The sequence below is a fragment of the Catharus ustulatus genome, chromosome 10 (assembly GCF_009819885.2).
Source record: "Catharus ustulatus isolate bCatUst1 chromosome 10, bCatUst1.pri.v2, whole genome shotgun sequence".
Lineage (NCBI taxonomy): Eukaryota > Metazoa > Chordata > Aves > Passeriformes > Turdidae > Catharus > Catharus ustulatus.
In genome coordinates this window covers 19,766,408-19,793,596 of record NC_046230.1, presented here as the reverse complement: position 1 = coordinate 19,793,596, position 27,189 = coordinate 19,766,408, and the positions used below count along the sequence as shown (strand labels likewise).

At 39.6% G+C, this 27,189-nt stretch overlaps 1 protein-coding gene across 1 annotated transcript in view; it reads left to right on the top strand.

Moving 5' to 3' along the window:
- The window catches only part of PIK3CA (phosphatidylinositol-4,5-bisphosphate 3-kinase catalytic subunit alpha), a 34,171-nt gene extending 7,251 nt beyond the window's left edge, over positions 1 to 26,920 (top strand). Inside the window, exons 2-21 of the mRNA XM_033068191.1 lie at positions 9,109 to 9,522; positions 11,037 to 11,246; positions 11,914 to 12,164; positions 13,580 to 13,825; positions 14,608 to 14,693; positions 16,157 to 16,262; positions 17,311 to 17,463; positions 17,568 to 17,702; positions 19,285 to 19,409; positions 19,762 to 19,843; positions 20,289 to 20,453; positions 20,982 to 21,085; positions 21,765 to 21,936; positions 22,321 to 22,427; positions 22,909 to 23,030; positions 23,560 to 23,638; positions 24,457 to 24,627; positions 24,841 to 24,958; positions 25,126 to 25,277; positions 26,434 to 26,920. Coding sequence (XP_032924082.1) covers positions 9,171 to 9,522; positions 11,037 to 11,246; positions 11,914 to 12,164; positions 13,580 to 13,825; positions 14,608 to 14,693; positions 16,157 to 16,262; positions 17,311 to 17,463; positions 17,568 to 17,702; positions 19,285 to 19,409; positions 19,762 to 19,843; positions 20,289 to 20,453; positions 20,982 to 21,085; positions 21,765 to 21,936; positions 22,321 to 22,427; positions 22,909 to 23,030; positions 23,560 to 23,638; positions 24,457 to 24,627; positions 24,841 to 24,958; positions 25,126 to 25,277; positions 26,434 to 26,704 — 3,207 coding nt within the window. The 5' untranslated portion in view covers positions 9,109 to 9,170 and the 3' untranslated portion in view covers positions 26,705 to 26,920. The remainder of the gene's footprint in view (positions 1 to 9,108; positions 9,523 to 11,036; positions 11,247 to 11,913; positions 12,165 to 13,579; positions 13,826 to 14,607; positions 14,694 to 16,156; positions 16,263 to 17,310; positions 17,464 to 17,567; positions 17,703 to 19,284; positions 19,410 to 19,761; positions 19,844 to 20,288; positions 20,454 to 20,981; positions 21,086 to 21,764; positions 21,937 to 22,320; positions 22,428 to 22,908; positions 23,031 to 23,559; positions 23,639 to 24,456; positions 24,628 to 24,840; positions 24,959 to 25,125; positions 25,278 to 26,433) is intronic.
- Positions 26,921 to 27,189: the final 269 nt, after the last annotated feature.

Below are 27,189 nucleotides of genomic sequence, written 5' to 3'. Positions count from 1 at the left end.
CACAAAAATGAACAGTTTCCGTTCTGACCAAAGGTGATGCTTTTCACAGCAATGCTCCATTGCGGTGTGTTAGATAACAAGTGTGTAACTGCACCAGCCAAGGGGTGGGAGCACAAAGAAGACTCTTGGTGTTGTGGGATGTGTGTGTTGTAGGACCAGCAGAGCAGACCCTTAAGGACCCCTCAAATAAGACCTGACCATGTGCATTGGTGAGACCACTCCCACTCTCACCTCTCATGCTAATAAGAAACCGAAAACCACTCCCTCTCTGCCTCATTCTAATGAGAATCCGGAAAACCACACTTACTCTCACCTCTCATGCTAACGAGGAACCAAAACCCACTCAAGCTTCTCGTGCTAGTGAGGGATGGTTTAAAACTGACTGGGAGTGAACCTCGTGGGATTCTACCATCACTGTGAAAAAGCCCAGGCACTGGAGGACCAACAGGACACCCCAGGATCCATGCTGGTAACTCTTCTGCTTGCACTCACTCTCTCTACTCTTTCCCTTATGCATTTAATGTGGCAGAATAATGTTGATATTGTTGAACAGGCATTTGGTCTCATTTTCAGCCTTATTTGTGCATGGAACTTCAACATCAAATCATAACAGGTGCTTCTAACAGTCATGTACAGGGATGATAAACATTTGATTAAGGATGCTGAAGAGCTGTGTCCCAGTTTGCCAGAGCTGGTTTTGTGCTTCAGGCTGGAGCATGCAGGGCCTGCTGACACACACAGTCACAGTGAATCATGTTTGTTTGCACTTGTTGAACACAAATTCAAACCTATTGATGTCTTGAGCACCATGACTGTGGTATCCAACCTGTAAATGCAGAGAAAAGTTCTTACTTTTCAACCAGGGTCAACAGCTACAACAAGAACAAACATTCCTCGAGGTTTCAGAGGAACTTAGTTTTCTTTGTAACTTACGTGAAGCAGTCAGATAAGTTTACAAAATTGTGAATTTAGTCTTGCAATGTTGTTTCCCATAGAAGGCCCAGTTTTCCTCTGTGCTTAGGTGCAATACACTGATGTGTTCTGTGACTTCTAGGAAGATGAAGCCTGATGGGAGCAATTAATAGTGCCAAATTCTTTGCAGATGAATATTATCCCCACTTTGTGTGGGGGGTAGGCAGGACAGTCTTGGTCTGTTGAAAATATTTTATGGAAAACTGTTGCTGTTTACCTTTCAGCAGGGTTATCATCTACTGCTAAATAAATATTTAGTTAATCACCATTGACTGTGTCACAAACAAGTGATAGAGAGTAGGACTTCATTTCTGACTGACCCTTGAAAAGCTGTGGTGTTTTCCTGTTGTGATTGTAGCTTGTGTGGAAGTAGACAACAGCTTCCACAGGGCAGGGTTTGCACGGAACCAGATTTGTTTGCTGCTGTCTTATTCCATGTCTTATGTATAGGGTAACCTGCTGAGAACTGGGTGAGTTTCAGCTGTTTATAGCACAGCTGTAGCTGCAGAATTGAATTTCTTCATTACAATGGCTGTGCCTTTGTGTTAACTCTGCTACAAACTTCCTTCGCTCAACAAATGGTTTTGAAAAGGGAGCTAAGGAGTAGCTCAGTGGAGAAAGCATTGTTTCAGTTTTTCAGCTGAGGAGTTTAAACAAAGAGAAAAATAAAACAACCTACTTCCATGGCTTTTGCTGAGACATGTGATTCATTACAAATCCTCTAACAAAAATGAAGTTGCATGCTATCCTCTGTTTGCCTGTAAATAAAAGATAATGATTTCTGCTAACTCAATTCAGTAAGTGCATGCAGACTAAACCCATGTTCCTGTTAAGTACTATTTGGCAAGAGAAATCTGTAAAGATAGCATAAATGGAAAGCTAATTTATATTTGGATTACAGAACAGAAACTTCTGTTTCCAGTTCACTGTTCTAGGCTTGCTATTAAAAATCTGTGAAGATGCAAGGATGGTGCTATCCACTACCACTCCAAAAGCTTTTTCTGGTTTTACACACTGGTTGCTTTCAGGGTCTGGAGTAACTTGGTGCAGCAGAAACACTTTTATCTCAATTTAAAGTTGCTGCCAGACTACATCCTAAGAAATGTTACATGAGAAGTAAATAAGATATTGTAAGTCAGTCTGAGTCTGATGTCTTTTTCAGCTGCTTCTTAGTAAAGAAAGGGCTCACAGGGTGACTATTCTGAGTAAAGATGAATGTAAATGAATAATTGAACCCTCTTTACACTGTTGCTTGTGTTAGAGAGGCAAGTGTAGCTGTGTGAGGTCTGCAGCACCTCCGGAGTTTTATTGCAATTCTTTCCCTGCCTTTCTGGGTAGGGAAACTTGGGAGAGGAAATCTTTCCTCTTCCTCAATACAACTGGAGGTTCATCGTGCTGCAGCAGTTACTTCTAAAAGCCAAGGTGACCAATGTGGGCAGATCAGCACTGGGAAAGGCCCTGGGTCTGAGCTCCAAGTCTGCTCCACAGCTGCTCGTGTTGGGTGGGGATTCAAACTGGACTGGAGCGCAGAACACCTGGATTAACTCTGCTCTGGCTCCTTGTCTGTGTGCCAGCACTTCCTGTTTTTAAAGATCCTGTTTACTGTCTGCATTCCAAATATCCCAGGAAGGTGGGAGGATGGGAAGAAACATGGAAAGAAAAGTAAACAGCATTATTTAAGGTGGAATTTTAATATTTTTTTAGTCATATAACCAGTATTTGTTACTTTTCAAACCTGGTTTCATTAGTTACATTCTAGAGTAAGCTTTTGTTTACATCATCTGGCACTAATTTCCAAAAGCAGAACTGCATGTGAAAGCTGACATGGAAACCACTAATATTTGCAGCAAGGAGCAGAGTAAGGTTTTGTGGTGTGCTTTGGCTTCATGTTCTTCCTGATGTTCACATAAAACAATGTTTGTCAGCCATATGAAATGGAGTATTAAGCAAAAATGTATAATCAGAGGAAGACCTTATTTCTATGGATAAAAATGGCATGTTGCTCTCATTTTGTTGCCAAGGTTTAAAGCTTTTGATTTAAACAGTTTGGAAGAATTTGGGTGCTGCTCACTGACCTTCAGAGCTCACAGCCTACTGTGGAAAAACAGCACAGAGCCAGGTGGAAAGGTAATTCTTATCCTGCTACACAGCAAGCCAAGCTAATTGCTGAAATAGTGAGTAAGCAGATATGTGAAGTGTAAATAGATGGTATGTTGCTTTTCTAATTCTTTGTTGTGCTTTATGGCTACTAGTCCTCTATAAATAACAAAATCCTGCCCTTTGAGGTGGAGCTAGAGGTGGAATTCTGAATGATTTTGGTCTAAAAATGAAAATTTAATTCCAGGCTTTTCTTTGTTTAACAAAAAGTTCTGCCTTTAGCTGGAAGAAAATGTTCTAGGACAGATATTCTGCCTTTGGTATGTCATGGGATCCCTAGGGAGAAGGCACAGTCATAGTGGGAGTTCTGGAGGTCACCGGCAACTTGAAAATGCTTCTTTCTTGTGATCCCGTTTTCATGGCTCCCAGACAGTGAGGGAAGCTATAAACACTGTGCCTGCATGGGTGGGGGAGGGCGAGCAAGGGGATTTCAGAATAAGAATTCACAAAGGTCTTTTGGTTCACTTGGAGAGGAAGAAAATACTCCAGCAATAGTAAATCTTTTTAAACTGATCATTTTGGATTTGTTTCAGCTGTTTGATCCTGCAGCAACATAACACACATAGTTCCTCTTGGGAAATACTTTGTAGTGAGTTCTTCTTTTTTCAGGATGACCTCACCATTAATTTTATTCCTAGTATCTGAGAGTCACTAGGAGAATATTGTATTCTGAAAAAAAATCTCGGTGTAAGGTAACTTTAAAGAGAGCAGCTCTGAAACATAACCACCCCATATTCTCATATCTAATTAAAGTGTAACTTCTTTTCACTAATTTCTAGTGAGCTTTTGCATTCACAGGAAAGAGTGATCTTGGATTTCAGCAGTACTATTATTCTGTAGTTGTTGCCAATAATTTTAGGGGGCTTTAGCTCTGTCTAGAACAAGGCAGATGTACTCAGCACTGGTTTTGAAGGGTGAAGGAGATGGGTACCTACAAATAAAATTGGTAGGGTTTGTAAATACTTGCCAGTTTCAGAAGGAATCTAAATGCTAAGATGTTTTTGACAGTGTTAAATCCTCCTGTTTGCTTCCCTTGGGCTGCTGTTTGTGATCAGATAAGGAGTTCCGGGTATCTGCACATTTTCTGGGAAATAAGGACGAAAGCAATACGTATGAAATAAGACACGCCTGCAACAGTCTACTGTTTTCTCTTCTGAACAAAGCAGTATTTTTACCAGTTAAATCTGTGCATAATAATGTTTTCATGGAGGACAGTTTCAGACATCTTTGTGCTAGTCTTCCTGGATTCTGGAAGAGTGCCAGCTTGGCAAACAGGAAGAACAAAAGGACAGTACTGAAAATACCTAGTCTGGGGCAGTCTCACTGTCACCACACAGCAGGCTTGGACAGCAGCAAAATTAGACACAACTCTGCCCAGTTCTCTTCATGTTTTAGAGTGCCTGATCTGTCTGATGGTGAGAATAAAACATTTTGGCATTTAGAAAGATTGAGATGTCCCTTGCATTCTGAAAAGTGTTGTTCTTGTTCCAGGAACTGTTTTATTTGCACAAACCCTCAGCTTCTGTTTTGGGGATTACACAGTACTTCATAAAGGTTTATTTGGGGTCATACTTGTAATTGATATTTCTGCCAGTGTGATAGAGAATCAGGAAAATCATTTAACCTACACGTGAGTGCACAGGAAATGAGGATCATAAATTGTTGGATCATTAAATGAATAGAAGACAGTGCTAGGAATCTAAAGGAAATTTCTGCCTAGAAAAGGAATCAAATCCAGATACAAATCCTAATGAGCAGCTCTCTGATACCAAAGATACCACAAAATATTATAAAACATTGCTACATCCTGTCTGTAAAAACAGTGTAATGGGATTTGTCTTGTGACTGGAAAAACTAATGGACTTCAATTAAAGTGTAGCAGTTTGCTGAATGACTCATTCAATTTTAAACGTGGGCTGATAAAATTGTATCGAGTGTTCAGTCTGTCCTTTTGAATGGGTTTTGAAACACTGCCTGATGTGTACAGCAGTGCAGATTATTCAGTGCTCAGTCACTGGGATGTGTGTACCTCTTTGCATAAGCATCCCGTACTTTATAACACAATATTACAGCACAGTGTACTTCTTCCTTCCTGGTATGCTTCTACATTTCTTGCTAGCTGGTATTTTAGAGAGGGAAGAACTTCTTGCAGAGCCTCAAGAGTAGCTGTAGGTACTTGTGCTGATGACAGACAGGCTTAAAATGGCTACTAAAGTGAACAATAATATTTTTCCCCTAGATTGCCCCCCTGACATGCAGAGTGTGTCTTCATCTGTGAGGCAATAAAACTGTCATAGTTTACCAAATTTTCTAGACTTGGAATCTCATAATCTTAGTAAGGAATTATATCATCTATGTCAGATGATAGCTGATTTCTTTCCTATAAGAAAATAGGTTATGTGCATTAGCATTCATATGCCAAGTGTTTCTGGAAGCAAGTAGGAATCTGTATTATGGAAGGAATGTTTATCTTCCTGCTGTTTTCCCTCATATATGTTTATTCTTTTTGAATGGAATCTCAGAACTAGAAATTGTTTTTCACTAGTCCAGATGTCCCAAAGCTTTTGGCAGGGGAAAAATGTTTGAGGTGCTTTAGGAGGGTCAGGGATTGCAGGTGTGATGAAGTGTTCATTTGAAGTGTTTGCATGTCCCCTTAGTTTGAATTAAATAACATCTCTCTAGAATTCCCTTAAAATTACAGTCCTTTTACTGTCGAAGAACATAATTGATTCTATTTATTCCAGGCAGCCTTCCAGATTTGAAAGTGTACACAGAAACACAAGCTGCCAGCTATACTTCAAAACTGTTTCTGTTTACATTCTTGCTTTCCAAATCCAAACCCTGGAGGCGTGCTTACATGTGCAAGTGAAATGAATGTGCACACAGAGTGACTGCCTGCACCATTCCAGCAAATGCTGTATCCCAGCTTGAAACAAAAGCTGCTGTCTTGGTGCAGTTGCTCTAAAAATTGTACATTTTGGGATGTCACATTTGGACCATTTGCAAGTTTTTAAAGAAAAGGTATTGAGTTGTCATTTAAGGTTTCAGTTCTTTAAGGAAGCCAAGGCTGATGCTTAATTTGAAGAGATGCTGGGCTAAAAGGATTTACATTTTTGATGTGTGTGCATTCCCCACTCCTGCCTCTGTTTCTTTGTTGCTGGTAGGGAGGGACGAAGACTTGCAGTGGAACGTGGCACCATCCTTTCAGCTGCTCTTGCCCAGCACTGCTGCAGTCAGGCAGCCCCCCAGTGCAGACCTGCATTAGGCTGACTCCGTGGGGATCTCAGGAAGGGGCTGAAGCAACAGAAGGCAGCACAAGAAAGGGGAAGTGACTTGTCCTCTGCCTCTTCCATTCATCTGATCTGTAACCAGTTGGCTCAGGGAGCCCCGGTGCCAGCAGGGTGAGGAGTGAGAACACATGCCTTGAGCAGGGTGAGAATGGGCTCTCATGGTTCAGAAGAGCCTCAGCAGGATGGTGGAACTGAAATTAAAAGGCTGCTGGTATAAACTCAGTCTGTGTTGTGAATATTTAATCTGGTTGTGGTCTATCTGTACTATCATTGTGTGTGTGTGGACAGGAAAGCTCATATGACTGCATATTCTTGCTTGTTTGGGGGCTTTGTGCTGGTTTGTGCCATAATAGTGATGTGCTTCTGCCTGTGTTTGCAGTTCAGAAATGTAAATAGGCATGTGATTCAGTGAAATGGAGAGGGAAGCTCTGTGCCTGATCAAAAAGATGCCATTTAACTTGTGCATTTCGTTTTGTCTGTGAGCTGAGGATAGTTAGTGGTTTGGAACCTTCAAGTTACTCTGAACGGTGTTATTTGGGTTCACTGGTAATGTTTTGTAATTGGTAAGCCTCCCAAGTTTGTCTCTGTAAATACACTGTGTGTGCTGAGAGCTTTCCGTTTCAGCATCCGCTCACTGAGGCTATTACCATGATGAGGGGAATAAAACAGCTTCTTTAAGTGCTTTCTTAAAAAGAAGTCAGTTGCAAAGCGTTTCTAAATATGCATGAAGTGGTAGTGGAAAAGCATTTTTCTAAATCTGCAGTGGCACTTCAATACTTTAGTGGATATTTTTAAAAGCCCAAACAAAAACTACAAAGGAGGGATTAAAAAAGACAACCCTATTGCTACTCAGAGTTGCTTAGGAAGCGGTGGATTTGGGAAAACATCGTTTTCATTCTAATGTTTCTTTGTAAGAACTGAAGTGTGGCAAGAGCAGGTACTGGATGTACTTGGAAGAAAATTTTTAGGAAAGAAATGCAGCAGGGAGGATCACTTTTTTCCTTTTACTTATATATTAAATGTTATGTATGAATTTTACATGTACATAATATATAAATGCATTTTTATATAAATACATGTTTTAAAAATTTGCTGAGCAAAGGGGCAAGCATTGCAACCACTGCTTTTCCACAGTGAGAGCTTTCAGGAAGTTGATCTAACAGATCCAACAGAAAAGATGTGAAGCTGTTGGTTTGTGGGTTTCCCTTCCTTTCTGTTAAGAAATCTGAGATACAGGGGCAGTCCTCAGAGGGTCTGTTACTGTAGTGATAGGACAAGGAGTAAAGGGTACAAACTAAATGAGGGTAAATTTAGGCTAGGAAGGAATTCTTGACTGTGAGGAAGATGAGGCCCTGGCACAGGTTGCCCAGAGCAACTGTGGCTGCCCCATCCCTGGAATTGTTTAAGGCCAGGTTGGACAGGACTTGGAGCATCCTGGGCTAGTGGAAGATGTCCCTGCCCATGGCAGGGGGGCTGGAATGAGATGGTCTTTAGGGTCCTTCCAACCCTTAATATTCTATGATTCTGCAATGAATCTCTCCAAATTTAAGAGCAATGACTGCACAGATCAGCAACTTTGTTTTGTTACAGATGTGAACAGTTTGTATGTGAAAACATTCTGAACAAAGTAGATTTCTTTTGCAAGTACACAAATACTGCCTCTGGTTAAGGAAATTAAAAATAGGTAGGGATTAGGAGTGTTCATTGGTGAAGTATCACTGTGTGCCTGCTGGGGAGTTCTGCTCTTTTTGGCATCTCCCCTCACCCACTGGGCTATAAAACATCTCTGCTCTGTCCAGATTCTGGTTTTCTCATACTCTGAACCATTCTCATTTTCTCTCTTTCTCTCATACTCATTTCCTCTGCTCTAAGATGGCCTGAGCAGCACAGATAGAAGGTCACATGTGTTCCCTTTCTTTGCTTTGGCTTGGCAGAGACATTCATGCAGCTGCCAAAGGGAACTGGAACTGGGCATTGGCGCTAAATAAAACAAGCTCAGCTACAAAGTGTTAGTGGGGCTCAGTTCTTCTGTCTCATTCATGGAAAAAAGGGTTTGTTGTTGGTGTAAGTAGCTTATACTGATCTGAAACAGCTATGGCCAAGCCTTGTGTGTACATGGATTCTTAAAATCAAGTTTGGAGTCTTTAGTAAATACTTCAAACTATTATGTATGTGTTCTTTGAATACTTTAGAAGTTTGAGATGAGGGAAAAAAAAATAAGTGTGGAAGATTGGTTTAGCTAAACTTGAGAGCTGATGGTGTTATCATCCAAATGATAATTAATGCTTTACTTTCCAAATTAAGTGTGGAGAGCTTGTCTTGAGATTTGGTTAAAAATTTCTGTAATAATTTGAGTATTAGATTTTTTCAACCCTCGCTGCTGAAGAGTTCTATTCATGAATTAGAAGTTTAGCTAAAAAAACAAACCTCTGTTTTTAAGAGTATATATGTATATATTAGCATTTTTCCAAACTAGTGTGAGTCTATTAAATGTTTTTGTTTGACCAGATATTTAGATTTAAATACAAGTTCTTAGGCTTAGTTTTATCAAGTCTTTTTTTTATGCATGTAAAATATAGCCATGAATATTCATCCACAATTACAAGTGGCATTTGAACCATTTTATCTGAAATTCCTGATGATGCCTATATTTAAAATTTTAACATTTAAATTTCTGATTTTCTCTCAGGTTTACACCTACGAACCACTGCTTGAAAAGCTTGAAGTACAAAGTTATCCCAAGAATTAAAAATGCCTCCCCGGCCGTCATCCGGTGAACTATGGGGCATCCACTTGATGCCCCCCAGGATCCTGGTGGAGTGTCTCCTCCCCAATGGAATGATAGTGACTCTAGAATGCCTCCGTGAGGCCACCTTACTGACTATTAAACATGAACTCTTTAAAGAAGCAAGGAAGTACCCTCTCTATCAGCTCCTTCAGGATGAGTCTTCTTACATTTTTGTAAGTGTTACGCAAGAAGCAGAGAGAGAAGAGTTTTTTGATGAAACACGGAGACTTTGTGACCTGCGACTGTTTCAGCCTTTCCTAAAAGTTATTGAACCAGTAGGTAACAGAGAAGAAAAGATTCTTAATAGAGAAATAGGTGAGATTATCTTTTTTTCTAAAACATAATCTGTTTAACTGATTATCCTCTCCAAAATACAAGAAATTGAAATGGATCTTGCTTGTCACCTGTATCTGTCACGTTTTATAGCTGCCAGTTGTTGCATCAAATGTCCAAAGATACTGGTCGTAGTAAAGCCAATAATTATAATCAGTGAGTTTTTTCTGATGTGTTTCATTCACCTTGGCTTTGTAAAGTGAATTTGTAGTTACCTGTGGGTTAGAGGGAATCTTTTTGCTCATCTTTTATTAGCAGGATTTCATGTTACTACAGAACAACACCTGTCCTATTATTTGGGAAACCAGTTATAATTTATTTTGGTGTTTAAGAAGTGTAAGTTCTAGATTTAAATACAAATCTTAAACCACACTTGTGGACACAGATTTTAATACTGCTCTAGCTTGCTTAGAAAGTCACATTTCAGAAATGTGGTTTTTTTTCATCTTTCCCCTTCCCCTTTCTTACAAAAGAGCATAGGGAGAGGAGGGAAAAAAAACACCTGAGGCTGGAGATGAGAAGGCAAGACAAATTGTGATGTTTTGAATCATCTCTGGAGTAGCTTATGATTTTCCATGACCCACTGAGGAAGCACATTTGTTCCAGCATCTTGGTTTAAGTATTAAATTGGGGCAGTACAAACATACCCGCTCCTGTTTCATTGCTAACAAATGTGTACTGCAGTGGCAGAGACTTGTCAACTGGAAATACTTGTTCTGAGGTGCTACTAATTGTTAAATGATTTAATTGTGACGAATGCATAATAAGTAAATTACTTCAGTTTTGTAAAGCTCAACGTGTTCAGGACTTGGGGAGAGCAGTGTTTGGGTAACCATGCAACACAACAATTGAAAGTTTCCATTTGAACACTCATGCATAAATGATGATTTATCCAAGCAATCTCATTAAAGTAAATGGAATTACATCTGAGACTGAGGACCTGAAAGAAATGCACTGTTATTATATGAATCTGTGTAAAGAGCTGAAGTTCAGTGTCTCTTGGAGCACTCTTTGCAGTTGTTAAATAATGTAGGTAATTTTAAAAAATGTTAATGGCTGTCATTCAGTTGTAAGCAAAGTTTATTATGGTCCTAATAGTGACTAATAATCCTGCCAGGGTTTGAGATTAAAAAAAATCAGATTTCACAGCTCCTCTGGTTCCCTTAGGAAACTCTGTGCTGACCTCAAAGGAAATTGAGTCCTGGTCCTTTTCCTTCAGGAGGAATGTTGGCTGTGAGAGCAGTGATTTAAGGCTTCCAGGATCTTCAGGGAATGTACACCTGTTTTCTAACCTTTTCTGTGTCTGCTGAGTGCACTTAACATTAGAACTGTGTAGTTCTTGAATGATATAAAACAATTATGTATACGTGTAGAAGCTGGCACATATTTTAGGCTGTGTTTTGCTTTAAGTTGGCTTTTTTTTGTAACCAATTGTAGAAATTTTTAGCTCTACTTGTCAGTTACAATTATCTCCTCATGCTGCTCCAATGCTGTAGGTTTTGCTATTGGCATGCCTGTCTGTGAGTTTGACATGGTCAAGGATCCAGAAGTACAAGACTTCAGAAGAAACATCCTCAATGTCTGCAAAGAAGCCGTGGATCTGCGAGATGCCAATGCCCCACACAGCAGAGCTCTCTATGTCTATCCTCCAAATGTAGAGTCCTCAGCTGAGCTCCCCAAACACATATACAACAAGCTAGATAAAGGTAAGGGCAATATTTACAGCAGAAACAGAATATATTTTCAGTGTTAGAAATCAAAGAGTACAGCTGTTGATTTTGGCAGTCACTGTTTTATGTGCTGTATTTAGTACACTCCAGCAGTATCTTGCACTTTAAGTTCTTAAGAATAATTTTCTTGATGGGCTCTACATTCAAAAGGACATTTAAAATTGTGCTATTCCAACTGAATCTTTAAATATAACCCAGTAAATAGAGGTGACTTTTTTAGTGGGTGGGAGCAGCTTGTTGGCTTTGCAGTTTTCTGTGGCATTCAGATATCTGGAATTAAATGATGCTGAATCACTGAGTTACCTAGCAGTCCTCAAATATGAAAGAGTTACTGCTGTTTTCTTGGAGGCCAAATAGTCAGTAGTATTCAGTTAATAAAAATATTTTTAACCTCAGGGCTAAAAGTTTGAATTTCCACTAGTCAAAAATAGACCTAATGCATCTTGTTCTGTGCAGAAATTATAAACCCTCTCTCAGTTTAGGCAATGAATCTTGTTTACATCTTCTTTTAATACTAAAAGCAAATCTCTGTGTTGGGGAGGCGTGGGAGTTATTTGGTTTGGGGATTATTTTGGATTTGTGCTTTTTGTTTGGAAACTGCATTGAAAATTATAGGCCTGACATTATTTTACATTTATTCCAGGGCAAATTATAGTGGTGATTTGGGTAATAGTCTCACCAAACAATGATAAGCAGAAATACACCCTAAAAATCAATCATGACTGTGTGCCTGAGCAAGTTATTGCCGAAGCAATTAGGAAGAAAACTCGAAGTATGTTGCTGTCATCTGAACAACTGAAACTTTGTGTCTTGGAGTACCAGGGCAAATATATTTTAAAAGTCTGTGGCTGTGATGAATACTTGCTAGAAAAATGTCCACTGAGCCAGTATAAGGTGAGTAACATAAAGGATTTCTTTTGAGCTACACCAAAATAATCCAGATTTGTGGGGAGAAAAATGGTCATTATTAGGTCTGGCTTTTTCATTAAATTAGTCCAAAACATAGGAAGTGACAGTGTGTGCACAAATGTGCTTCAGAAGGGAGAGGGGGGAGAAAAGGTAGCTTGAACTAGAATTTGTATCACTCGTGTAATTTTTCTTATTTGAATGTTTCTCTCTAACATTAGTGCTAAATCAGAGATAGTACTTTCAGAAATAGCCTAGACATTTGATGGCAAGAGATGAGCTATATTTGAATGGTGCTGATGTAATAAAGCAGGAAATTTGATCATATTGTAAATTATGAAACAACCATTTGTACTGTAAATCCTGTCCTAAAGGGGTGGTAAAAGAGAAAACTTTTCCTGTTACAGCTTTATCATTACTTTAATAAGATAAAAAATGTAGATTTCCAGCACTACAGAAATCATTGCTGAGCCTTCCTTGTGTCTGTGTGCCCTGGGTTTGTTAGCACTGGGAGTGTGAGAACATGGGACAGAAGAGCATCTGAGCAGCCCTCTCTGGAGCAGACAACATTACCCTGTAGATTTCCTGACAGGCTCCTGCTGCTTCCTCTTGGAGGAATGTATTGTAATAAACTGCTCCCATTCCTTCAGCTAAAATGGTTGACATCTGATCTTTGGAGCAGTGGAGGAGAGAAGGAGGGATCCTGAATAATGGGAAAAGTATCTCTGTACTCTGGGAGCTGGGGAACAAGTGCAGGCATACATGAATAATTTTGCAGAGTCATCTGAAGATCAAACACCAGACCTATTTGATCTAGCGTGGTTTCTTCAGAAGCATCTGGCCTGCCTTTGCTGTGCCCCAGCAGAGCTTGCTCATTAACTTCAGGCTGGACCTGTCCTAACACACTGTGTTTTGTGGTAGTGTAGCCAGACTAAATGCTCTCAGCACTCAGACCTGAATGGACAGGTGAAGTGTGTCAGGATCAGTGCTGAGCATAAGGTAATGAGCACATCTGAACCAAAATTTGGTGTTTGCTGCTTACCTTGTGCTCCCTGCCTGGGACTGGCAGTATCAGTCACCTGTGCTGCACTGCAGGCTGCTACAGCCCTTGCTGTTCCAAAACAGCTCAGTTGCTTCCAGGAGCAGCTCATATGCATCTGCTGTGTGCTGCACTGTGCTGAGGCTAAGGAGCTCTAGAAGAAACCTGGCTGGTGTTTTTGTCAGCTCCCATCTCTCTCTCCAGTTTAGCCTCCCACATCTCAGAACTCAACAGCATGTTCAAACTGCTGGGTGCTGCACCACTACACTGGGTGTGCATGCAGGACATGATAAGCTCTTCCACTTTTCTATCTCCTGAAGAGTGTAGACTTTGAAAAGACAGCATTTTGGTTGTTTCCTTGCAGTACATAAGGAGCTGCATCATGCTTGGCCGCATGCCCAACCTGATGCTGATGGCCAAGGAGAGCCTGTACACACAGCTGCCCCTGGACACCTTCACCATGCCATCCTACTCCAGGCGCATCTCCACTGCCACGCCCTACATGAACGGAGAGGCCACCACCAAATCCCTCTGGACTATCAACAGTGCTCTGAGAATAAGGATCCTCTGTGCAACCTATGTAAATGTGAACATTAGAGACATAGACAAGGTATGGCTTTTCAGCAGCTCAGGGTTTCACTCCTGAGTGTTCCGTTTTGATGTTGGAAAAGAATCGTTATTTAACGTGTTAGAAAATTTACTTAAATTGGAGTATTTAATTCTAAAGAACACACCCATATTTTAGCATCTGGAAACTTTTCTGCTTAAAAAGTGTCAGTTGTGGTAATTAGCTACATATTCTGCCTGGTAGGAGCAGGACTCAGTTTGCAAAGCACTTCAGCAAAGTGTGTAATGGATAGAAAAAGAAAACCCATGTTGTTATGTCTTCTAAGTAATTATGTTTAAGAATGTATTGCAGTAACTGAGAGTGCTTTTGGTGAGGGGATGCTGTCTCTGTTTATGAAAATAAAGGTGCGGAGTGACAGGGGCAAAAGGCAGATGTAGGGTCCAGTTCCATTGAAGTCATCTACAGCCCTCTTTCCTTGGAATTGCTTTCACAGAACCTTGACACAGGAAGAATTGAGAATAAATTCCAGGAATGTTTTTTAGTGTTTATTGTTACTCTGTTTTTTAAGAACTAGTTTTGCAATTAATGAGGAAAAAGACCAAAATACTTTTTCTAGAAGGATATACTTATAAACAGTGCTTCCCACCCAACAAAGCATGAATTAATTTGGGGAGTGGTGGGGCTGTTTGGTTTTCAGTTTTGGTTTTGTTTTTCACTTGCTGAAAGTGAAAGGATCATGTGTTGTAATCATGGTATGTGTTCATTGCAATGACAAATTTCGTTTATAGTAACGTTTCAAAGACTAATATGGGTGTTGTTTTCAGATCTATGTTAGGACAGGTATTTACCATGGAGGAGAACCTTTGTGTGACAATGTGAATACTCAGAGGGTACCTTGTTCTAATCCCAGGTAAGATGAATACCTGAGTAACTGTAGAAAACCTGACTTTCAGGGCATCATAAATGATAGCACTGAAGGAGTAAAGTCTCAGCTTAGCCATTACTCAGGTGGAGCTCCTGGCTGGGCATCCTTTACCTTAAGTTTTGTAAAAATATATTGCATAAGCCTATATATATAAATAGCATTAATTTAATTCAAACACAAGCATTTTGTCTTGCACATAATAGTACAATATAGAATATATTTTTGGGATATTTGACAAACCATCAATATTACCTGGGGAAAATAAATCACCCTATAAGTGTAAAAAGAAGTTTTATAAAAGCATATATAAACAGCAGAGACATCTTTTAGCCACCTGTTCTCGTAACTGTAGCTAATGAAGGTGTGTGAAATTTCAGCACCTCCTATGATTAGATGCAAAGTGTGTGTACAGAAGTAATTCTTTGCTTGCATTTTCTGACTTCATGTCAGAATAATAATAATTTTTTAAACTCTTACTTTTATCTGTACATTTTCTATGAATATGATTAGGTATTATAATTAAAGGACCAATAATGTACATAGTTGGTGAAAAATAGGCTCTCTTCCTGAGTTGCCCTGAATACTGCTGTACTTGAGCTGATAGTTAAAAGTATTTTAGAGAAAATCTTGGAAAGGTGGTGAAAGTTATGCCTTGAAATCATGGATATGGTCACACAGATGTGTATTATATAAAATGAACATATGAAAAGTGATTAAAGTTTATCTGCCAATTTCTTTAATTCTTAGAGAAGGGCTTTCACAGTTATTTCTTTGTAAAATTGCTTTCAGTAGCTACAGATACATAGAAAAATGAATGGTGTCCTTGGAAGCTGCTGTCTCTTTCAACTGAGAAAATTCTGTATGACAGTCCGCTTAGGGGAAGAAACTGGATCAGAAGTTCCTCTTCAAAAGCACAGTTCTACCAACTGAGAGCTAAATTCTGCTTAGAGAAGTTCATGAAAACAAATTCAAACTCTTCCTGTAGAACCAATCTGTGCTATTATTACTATAGTAAATAGAAAAATATTTGACTTAGGAATATTGCTTTGGATTTCCACATTCTGTCCCCATCTTGCAGATATCTTTAGTTCAAATTTAGTTGATTTTGAAAGCTCTTTTTCCCAGTAGCCTTTTTTCCCCTGAAGGGAAAACTGTTTCACAAGCTAAACCTTACATCATTGTAGCATATATGCAAATCCATTATCTTTAGGTTGCAGGAATTGAACCAACCATGACTTTTTAAACAGTGTTGGGGCTAGAAGGCTGTTGGGGAAGTTTCCATTCCCAAAAGCAGTGCATGTGGTCACATGCATACATGGGGACCCTTTTCCAGTGAGAAGCTGTGCTCTGTATGCAAACACACTGTTTAGGAATATAACAAATGCCTTTTGGCTGAGTCAATGATGTCTCCTTTAACCTGGTTTAATTCTGCCTTTTGAATGTTGCAGATGGAATGAATGGCTGTTGTATGACATGTACATTCCTGATCTCCCACGTGCTGCTCGGCTCTGCCTCTCCATCTGCTCTGTGAAAGGCCGCAAGGGTGCTAAGGAGGTAAAATACCTCATGGGCTTATTGCACTAATCAGCCAAAGCTACTTAAATCAAGTTTGGGAAGATATTTGGTAAATGCTGTCCTGGCAGTGAGTCTTAGTGCAATGTTTGATTTGAATCTGATTAAAATAGGGGTGTTTCTTTTCTTGTGGGGTTTTTTCGTGTTTGGAAATTAAACAACACAGAAAAAAGCTTATCAGTTCAGCACTGTAAATCCTGCCTATGCTGCAGTGCCAAACATGTTAGTGTTTTGAGGTGGAAATGCTTTTAAAATTAATTTTCAAAACCCATGTTACTAACCTATTTATTTTCAAAGGACAATGTTTGTACCTTTAGAGTTGAATTTTCAAGCAAAGCAATTTTGTATTCCTTTAGCATTTAATGCATGATCTCAAATAGTAATTTTTAAGAATCTACATGCAACATTTAATTTTTAGCCAACAGCATCATTACATTGTGGGTTTGAGTGTGTGTCACAGGTAATATATAGAGTGTTTGTCTACAAGCAGGTCTGTGAACCTTACAGAATGATTTGGGTTAGAAGGGGTCCCTGAAGGTCATCCCCTTCCACCCCTCTTCCACTAGCCCAGGTTGCTCCAAACCCCATCCAGCCTGGCCTTGAACACTTCCAGGAATGGGGCAGCTTCTCTGGGCATCCTATGCCAGTGGCTTGACTCCCTTATCATAAAAAAACTGTATTTATTTTGTCCAATCTAAAAATATTTACCTCAAGTTTAAAACTGCTACCCCTTGTTCTGTGACTACAGGACTTGGTAAAAAATCTCTTTGTCAGAAAGACTTTCTCCATCATCCTGATTTATTCTGGTGTGAGGAAGACATGTGCATGTGTTTACATTTTAGGAGCATTTTGTTAAAGGACTGCCATGACAAGCATTCATAGAAAAACATGGTACAGCTTCCACAACTTGCTTTCTGCTAATCTGGGAATGTAACAACTTGATCTGGGGTGAAAATGTTATTTCTCCTGGCTTGCTCTGCAGTAATCCATAGATGACACTGAAGAAAATCATATTTTAATCTCTTTAAAGGAGCATTGTCCATTGGCTTGGGGAAATATAAACATGTTCGATTACACAGACACTCTGGTATCTGGGAAAATGGCTTTGAATCTTTGGGCAGTACCTCATGGGCTGGAGGATTTGTTGAATCCTATTGGTGTTACTGGATCAAATCCAAATAAGGTATTTGCATGCCAGCTTCCCCCTTAAGAATACTTTTTCAAAATATGCTGTATTCTGGTTGCTGTCACTCAGCAGAAAAAGTAATTTGAATTCCCTTGACTTAGGAAACTCCATGCTTAGAGCTGGAATTTGATTGGTTTAGCAACCCTGTAAAGTTTCCGGATATGACAGTGATTGAAGAACACGCAAACTGGACAATTTCACGGGAGCTGGGATTCAACTACAGCTACGCAGGGCAGGTAAGGCAAACTCCCCCTCCAGGATTAGCTATTCAAATATGAAAGTATTATTTACTGCTTAGTGTGTCAGTGACAAAACTTCTTTTCTTACATCCTCATTTATTGTAAAATCCAATTTTGGTTGCGTTCTTGGTAAAATGGGCAATATATTCTCTTTTCTTTATATTAGCAGTAAAGTGACCTAATGCTTCCCTGACCAACCAAAACAATCCAAAGAGAAACTGTTTTACTGTGGCTTTGCCATTTTTGTATCACTATTCGGGTATTAAACTACTTTGTTTAACATTTCAAAAGTTGCAATTCTCCTTCAATTGATGCTGTTTTTCTTTGTTGCAGCTTCATGTTTATAGTTAGGCCTCCCTGTGTAACTCAAAGGTGCTTTAGAACTCTTTCCTGTCTGTTTTGTAGGCTAGTTATGACCACAAGCACAGGGAATTTTAAGGGAATTGATGGACATACACATGGGTGTAGTCCTTTATCTCACTTTTTCCACAGACAGAATGTGTGCATTACAGTTCGCTTTTTGGTGAGGTTTGGAGCTTTCTTCAAAGCACATTTTTGGAGGATGAAAAGAAGTAAAAACAGAAAAACAGTAAAGCTAAAAATGTTCTTTATTTAAAGCCAAGGCTGTGAAATTGGTTGGTGTGTTTTACATTTTCTTCTGGAGGGTGGTTCAAAGCCTTGGGTTTGCCCAAGAGAACCCCGTGGTCTGTGTGAAAAAGAGCCCTGTGGTGGAGTTTGGCTGTGCTGGAGAGCTTGGAGGTGGCAGGGAGCTTCCAGAGTGGGAATTCTGGGGGTATTTATAGCAATCCTGTCCTAGTGTATCCTGAACAGCAGGTTGTGGGCGTTTGATTCCTCTTGATACTCAGCAGGATGTCCATCATACAGTAGCATTTCTGCTGTTTATGCTGTGACTAAGAGCTCCTAAAAATGCTTAAAGACAGTTGTCTTCTTGGTAAATAACATTCCCCAGGCTCATACCTGGGCTTCTGTACTCTCAGCTCATTGTTTTGTTCCATCTGGCACAAAGAAAAAATGGTGAGGAGGAGAAACTCACTTCACTGACAGTGTAGTTAATTTCTGTTTGTAGCAGTTCTGTTTTCTGTGATCTTTGGGGAATGTCTTACACTAACTGTGATTTAATATTTTCCCTCTTCCTGTTACTCAGGCTTTCCTACAGCATTCTACCTATTTTCATCCCCCATGTTCTGCCTTTTCAGTTCTGAATCCTTTTCACTCCTTTCAGCATCCTTCAGCAATCTCAAGCTGGGTCGGAAATGACCAGTCTCACTTTGTGTCATTCATCAGATGTCAACTGCTGCTATTTCTCCACACAGCTGATTTAGTTGAAATGTACCTCTTCTTGTGCCAGCAGTGACTAAAAGCAGTTGTAGAGATCAAAGGCCTAGTCTTTCATCTTCTTTCTAAATTTTAAACTCTCAGTTACAAGTGGATACAGCAAGATAGTACTGCATGACATGGGCTGTAGTGATTGCTGTGCTGTTAAAATACTGTATTTCATGTGTGTGGTCTGGCAATAAAGGAAGTTGTGTGAAGGGCTAATGTGGCACTGTCTCTGCAGAGTAACAGAATAGCTCGGGATAGTGAATTAACAGAGAGTGACAAGGAGCAACTGCGAGCCATTTGTACCAGAGACCCTTTGTCCGAAATCACTGAGCAAGAGAAGGACTTCCTCTGGAGACACAGGTATTGCAAATCAAAAACCAAACCAAAGAAATACCCTTCTTGTTATAATCAAACTTCCCACAATTCATTCCAAATTTGTTGTGGGTTTTGTTCCTTTCTATGCTGAGGAGTTAGTGTTTTAGACAAGGCTTGTAAAGCATTCTGCATTGTTTGGTTTGGTTATAATCTTGTGGAGAACAGCAAGTTGTTGAATGAGTTCCCATTTTCCTTATTACTGTAGTTTTTACCTGCATGGTTGGGTCCTGACAGCACCTTGCTGACAAAAGAAGAAGGTGGGGGCTGTGGGGATGTAGTTGATGGCTGTCAAAGCAAAAGTGATGTTTTGTACATGCGAGTTTTTCCTCTTTTGCAGACACTATTGCGTGAATACTCCAGAAATTCTGCCCAAATTACTTTTGTCTGTCAAGTGGAATTCTAGAGATGAAGTGGCCCAGGTAACAAAGCACTGAAGAAGTGCTAGGTTTTGTAGAAGCTTTAAAATATACTATTTTAAAGAAAACTTCTGGAAGTTAAAAACATATTATGTGTGCATGATACACTGAATGAAGAGTTGGAGTTGCCATTATGATTGACAGGTGTCTCTGGTCTGTAGTTCTTGTTCTTTAGCTCAGATTTCCTCTTTCTGGCATTACTTGAAGCCCTGCTAGGTTGCCAACTTGTCAGTTACAGTTAAATGTGAGGTTTTGTTTTCATTCTTTTTAGAGTGGATAAAGCAAAGTCAACTGGCAACTAATACTGAATTACTGACTAAGAGGAGCAGCAAGTAAACAGCTTCTACTCAGTGTAGTTTGTGTCTGACAATGCCTTCTAATGGCTGAGTGTTACAGCTTCTCCCTGACCACTGCAAAGGTGTAACATGCTTGTCCTTCTTGCCCACAGATGTACTGCTTGGTGAAGGACTGGCCCTCAATCAAACCAGAGCAAGCCATGGAGCTCCTGGACTGCAATTACCCAGACCCCATGGTGCGAGCTTTTGCCGTTCGCTGTCTGGAGAAGTCCCTGACAGATGACAAACTGTCCCAGTACCTAATCCAGCTGGTACAGGTATCTTGGCATCTTTGTTGTCTTGTGTGTATTCAATCATCACAGAGGCTTAAAACAGCAAAAGAGGTCATCAAAAGTCTGTTTGCTATGCTGATATTTAGGAGATGAAATGCTGATTTTTCTGTAGTGCTGTGGTTTTGCTTGTTGGTACTAAATGTCAGAATTCTGCAGAGATGCGAAACTGTTCCACCAACTGGAACAGGCAGCTATTTCAGCTGTCCTAACATATGGGAAAGGATGAGCAGAAGCATCTTCTCAAAATTTTGAGCAAGTTGAGGCTAAAATATTTGGTAACAGTAAAGCAAGCATCAGATGGTAAGTTCCTGAAATAGAGGCAGCCAGTGCACAGTTGGCATATACTGTTCAAAGCCTAACACATTCAAATATTAATACCAAGATCAGTCATTCCAGAAAAAAATAATGTAAAACATAGATGGCTTTTTATTTAACTGCCTTTAATCTGTATATTGTTCATAGAAATAATAAGTGCATCTGACTTTTTAACATTTTCTCTTTATCCTTAACAAGGTTCTGAAATATGAGCAGTATTTAGATAATCAGCTTGTGAGATTTTTGCTCAAGAAGGCACTGACCAATCAAAGGATAGGACATTTCTTCTTTTGGCATTTAAAGTAAGTCTGTTATCATGTTGAGGGGTGGTGAGCTTCCTGTTAGAAACAATTAGTTGTTCTAAAGGTTTGACATATTAAATGACCTTATTTAGAAAAACATTACCACTTAGAGACTGGGTTATATTGGTTAAGAGTTTGAATACATAGTTTGGTGATAGAAATCATGCCTTGCAGTTTCCAAAGCTACTTAACAGTACTTAGACTTGTACTTTTTTGTATCTGATGATGTTTATTCTAAAAACAAGGTAGTCTGAGACTGCTGAAAACCTCCCTTATTGTTAGCTGCCTAATGCCCCATCCAGAAAACTTTACACATATATGAGAGCTAAAGAAAGCCACCCAATTCAACAAGGTAAAGCTTTGAAAAAGACTAGTAAAAACTTTATTTTTACTTCCTTATTAAAGGCTTGATAGCTCAGTCGGCAACATATTGGCTTGTAGCTAGAGGTCACCTAAAAATTCTGTTCTAAGCTGGTGTAATCAGACCAGAAATAGAAGCAAGGCATCTTTGTTGTGCTCTCAGTTTTCTACTTGCCTTGGTGTCACCAAGGATAAGGGAGGGAATTGTTTGAGGGGATGTATTTTAGGACTGTGTGAAGATGTCAGAAGTACAGCTTCATTTTTGGCACCTCTAAGTGGTCTTGTCTCTAAGCTGTAACTGTTCTTGCTCCCTGTGTAGGTCTGAAATGCACAACAAAACTGTCAGTCAGAGGTTTGGTTTACTTCTGGAGTCCTACTGTCGAGCGTGTGGAATGTACCTGAAGCACCTGAGCAGGCAGGTGGAGGCCATGGAGAAGCTGATTAACCTCACAGATATTCTCAAGCAGGAAAAAAAGGATGAGACCCAGAAGGTATCAAAAGCTGTCCTTACATCAAAACTGTTGTTGTTGAGTCACAGAAATTGCTTAGAGCTGCTCTGTTGGATCAATGAGGAAAGTGTTAAGGCTAATTTCAGTAGGTGTTATGTTTTCTGGGGAGCTGCAGTCTTTTCTGTGTAATGCCATTGTCTAGCTCTCCAGGCAAGAGAAAGTTATAGTTATATATAAATACAAAATATATATAAATATAAAGTTATATATAATATAAAGTTAAAGGTTTCAATTTGTGTAACATGTAGCTGAGCTGTACTTACGTCATAACTGTGCAGAACCATGCTTGAAAAACAAAGCTAAAATCTGATGCCTTCATTTACATGCAAATAGCGTTCTCCAGACCTGAATGTGTTTATTTATCAGGTACAGATGAAGTTCCTTGTTGAACAAATGAGACGGCCAGATTTTATGGATGCCTTGCAAGGTTTTATCTCTCCTCTTAATCCTGCACATCAACTGGGAAACCTTCGGTACTGTATCCCTAAAGTAAATGTTTAGTAATGGTAATAATAATAATAATAGCATTGAGGTTGACTGTTAACTTAGTAAATGTCAGTATCTTCAAAGTGCACGGAACAGAATTTGTAGCAGAGTAATCCATGAACAGTAGAGTCATTTCAGTCTAATGGTTTAACAAATCAGGGAACAACATGACCTTTAGTTGTTCCTTTAAGGTGCCAGGAACTGCAGTCCTTTTTCCAGTTGTCAGGAGCTCATATTGCCAAAGGAATGTTTACAATATTCCCTTACAACACAACTCTTAGCAATTGGTTAACATAGCACTTACTAATTTAAGTGTGAGTCTGGAAGTAAAAATGGTGGATTGTCATTTATCTTTGCATCTTTAATTTGGTGCTAGTTCAGACCAAAACAGGGAGAGGTTAGCAATATTAGAGAACGTGGTATAAGAATCAAGTGATGCCTATTTCATAGAAATCTTATCTCTTTTAGGCTTGAGGAGTGCAGGATAATGTCATCTGCAAAAAGGCCGCTGTGGTTGAACTGGGAAAACCCAGATATTATGTCTGAATTGTTATTTCAGAACAATGAGATAATATTTAAAAATGGAGATGGTAAGGAAAGATAATTGTAATTCAAAAGCTGCATACCTGTTTATTTTCCTAACCTTTTAATTAGTGTTTTTTGTAAGCTTGTAAAGTACATATATTTTTAAAAGATCAGCTGAGCAAGCTGTTTTCTTTTCCAGAACAATTAAGCAGAGACAAATAAGTATTTATCTCAGTCAAGTGCAGATTTTATATGTTCTAAGATGCTCAGTCTGTCAAGGTAGAACACTATGCTATTTAATATTTGTTCTTTTATTTGTAAATGTCTTCAAGGTATTACAGATGTGTAAACTGTGATTCCATTGTCCTGGTTTTACTGTGTGGTTTTTAAAATCGCCACCACAATTTTATATTCATTTTTCACTATTTAAAACCTGCTTTTCTGTACTGAGGGAACAAAATCTGCACTAAACTATGCAAACCTCATCACCTTTAGATGTATTTAGACATAGTTTTGGGGGGAAAGGAAAGTGAGATCTAACCAAAGGTTCTGGTGTTACAAAATTTGCAAATTTAATGTATCTGACTATTTCAGACTTGCGTCAGGACATGCTGACACTTCAGATAATTCGAATTATGGAAAACATCTGGCAAAATCAGGGTCTTGATCTTCGGTAAGCATTAGAGGTCATTCCCAAGTCATGCTGATCTTATTGGTTTGTTTCCAGAGATTGCTTCTGCTTTCCCAAGAGTAATACATGAAATGCTATAAATAGACATTTTTTGCATGTTAGAGCAATATTTAATTTTTTCAGTTAACTAAACTACTGGATTTTATAAACATGAGATCATATTTGAAAAAGACTTAATTCTCATTCAAGTGGGTCTGAGTGAGCTACATACAAGGAATGGATACAAGAGCTAAGGCAGAGTAGCCACACTGTGGCCAAGTGATTGTGTTGTAGGTTTAGCTTTGAACAAGGTACCAAACCCTCAGCCCTGCTGAGCAGTGACTCTTTGTAGGTGGTATCTTCAGTCACACAGTAGATATTGCCCAGTCTGTGTGAGCTTCTCCACCTCCAGGCAGTGTGTGGGTGCAGCAGCTTCTGCAGGGCATTCAGGATAAACTGTTCTGCTTCTGGAAAACTGATCCTAGACAGGCTACACCTTCAAATTTGTGTTTGCTGTGCGGTACGTTTTTAGGTGGGAACAAAGGAGCTGTCTGTGCACTGTCTGGAAACCCCCACTTTTCATTTCCTTACCTAGACAAAAGGACCTGTTGGTCTGTATCATCTCTCATGGGTCACAGTTTTCTCTCCAGTGCTGTAGCAAGTGGCAGAATTAAGCCTTTGTCCAAGAGTGGTTTGCAGAATGGTTACAGTTCCCCATGTCAGATACAGGAATCTGCAAAAAAACCAAAAAAATCCTCTCCCACCTCTTGCCACCATTCTCTATAAAGAAAAAAAGCCAAGGATGAACCTTTGTCTTTCAGGATGTTGCCTTATGGTTGTTTGTCGATCGGTGACTGCGTGGGACTCATCGAGGTGGTGAGGAGCTCTCACACCATCATGCAGATTCAGTGTAAAGGAGGCTTAAAAGGAGCCCTGCAGTTCAACAGCCATACATTGCACCAGTGGCTCAAGGACAAGAACAAAGGAGACATGTGAGATTCCCTGCTTTTCTTGGCCATATGCTGCTTCTTGATGGAAACTGAAGTTCATCAAGTGGGAGATTATGCTCATAATTATTCTCATCTGGTTTTAGTTTTGTTTTTTACCCCTCCTTGTTTGCCTGGTAGCTCTTTTGCAAAAGAGAAATGTACACTTCTGTGTTATTAGAATATCTGAGGAAGGTGTTTCCTTTTTTGTTCAAATAGGTATGATGCAGCTATTGACCTGTTTACACGTTCTTGTGCTGGCTACTGTGTTGCCACCTTTATCCTGGGCATTGGTGACCGCCACAACAGCAACATCATGGTCAAAGATGATGGGCAGGTAAGAGATGCTTTTCTAAAGTCATACCCTAAGGTCATCCTCACTTTAGTATGAGTTTGTTTTGGGGAAAAAAAATCTATCTGAACTATAAGTAAGTGATCAATTTTACTGTGACTTCATTTAAACAAGGAATTATTAGTCTTAAAATATCTTTTTGTCTTTCCAAGCTGTTTCACATTGACTTCGGGCACTTCCTCGATCACAAGAAGAAAAAATTTGGTTACAAAAGAGAGCGTGTGCCATTTGTCTTAACACAAGACTTCTTAATAGTGATCAGTAAAGGAGCCCAAGAATGTACCAAAACGAGGGAGTTTGAAAGGTGAGCTTTCTTTTAAGCATTTAACCTCCAGAGTGTTTTCTACCTAAAATGCACTTTACTACTGGTGACTTTTCATATTTAGATCTTTTAACTGAACAGTAGTTTTTTAGTTTACTTGCAGTGGGTATGTTCTAGTTCTTCAGTTGAAGATCAGCCATCACTTGTAAGTCAGTGGGTAATGTTAGCACTGACATGACCTTTGGTCTATGAAATCTCACTTGAGATTTGCAGGGTTGGCATACATGCGAATAAAGATGGTAATTTTTCAAACATCTGAAGTTCCTTTGACTTTACGCTTAAAATGCTCTTGAGATGGCAGCTACTGAAAATTCTTAAATGTAGGATGTTGTGTGCATTGCTGGTCATTCAACCATACTTTTCTCTCCTGTAGCTGCTCTGATATCAGCTCTTCAGTTGGCCTGTGTAGTTTGTGACAATGGCCAGAACCTGCTGAGCAAGAACTTTAAAATAATAGCAGTAAAGAAATAAATCTGTTGTTATAGTCATTCTTAATATCTCTTTCCAGCAATCCAGTCTTTGAGAGGTTTCAATTTTAATCTTAATTTCATTATGGTGATGGCAATGGAAGACAGATTTTGAATTATAGTGTTGATCTGAACACTGCAGTGAAGCTTTTTTGCATTTTTTCCCTTAACCTGAGTATTTCTTATCCAGTGTGATATAGTGAATGCCCTGTTTTCAGTGCATTTTTCAGAGTACCTAAGGAGCAGCAGCTGCTAAAACTACAGGAGAAATGCAACTTGGAAGATAGCCAGGAAAGCAGTGATTTTAACAGTGTATGAGGAAATGTGTTTTGAAATCTGAAATGTCAGTGGCAGTGATGAAAATGGCCCTGTGAGCTCACATAAATTCCTGTTGAATAGTTGTATGAATTGCAGATGGGGTTTAAGACTAGAAAGCCTGTCTTTGGATGTTGTGTTAGTCTGACCACTATATTCATCTTTACACAAATGAAGATAAACTAAGTAGGAAAATGAGTGCATTTTCTCAGCTACATTATAGTGTTCTTACATCATAGACTAAGGCTGTCTGCTTTTTTAGTGTCTGGTTGCCTGCAAAACTGTTCTGGAGCTGAAGCAGTAATATGCATCCAGCAGAGAAATGCACTGAGCTTTTTTCCCCTGGTCTCTTCCAGGTTTCAGGAGATGTGCTATAAGGCTTACCTAGCAATTCGGCAGCATGCCAATCTCTTCATCAATCTTTTCTCCATGATGCTTGGCTCAGGAATGCCAGAACTGCAGTCCTTTGATGATATTGCATACATTCGAAAGACCCTTGCATTGGACAAAACTGAGCAGGAGGCTCTTGAGTACTTCATGAAGCAAATGAATGATGCTCACCATGGTGGCTGGACAACAAAAATGGACTGGATCTTCCACACAATAAAGCAGCACGCTTTGAACTGAACTGACAGCAAAGAAAACAAGAACTGATACCCCGCTCGTGGGTACTGCACTGTTAATACCCATTAGCAGCAAAGACTGGTTGCATAGGAATTGCACAAACCATGAACAACATTAGAATTTATGGCAAGAAAAGAGATGAATTGTTCAGACAACTGTTGGAAAATAATGTAAAACAGGGTTTCAGATAGCACTAAAACTATAAACTTCAAAAATTAAGCTTTAGTACAATGTGTGCAGGGACCTCGACAAATTAGAGAGATGGGCAATCACCAAGTGTATGAAGTTTAACAAGGGCAAGTGCCAGATTCTGCACCTGGAAAGGGGCAATCCTGGTTGTGTGTATGGACTGGGGAATGAGGCTGGACAGCAGCTGCAGAAAGGAACCTGGGGGTCCTGGTCGATGGCAAGTTGAACATGAGCCAGCAGTGCCCTGCAGCCAGGAGGGCCAACCCTGTCCTGGGAGCATCAGGCACAGCAGCACCAGC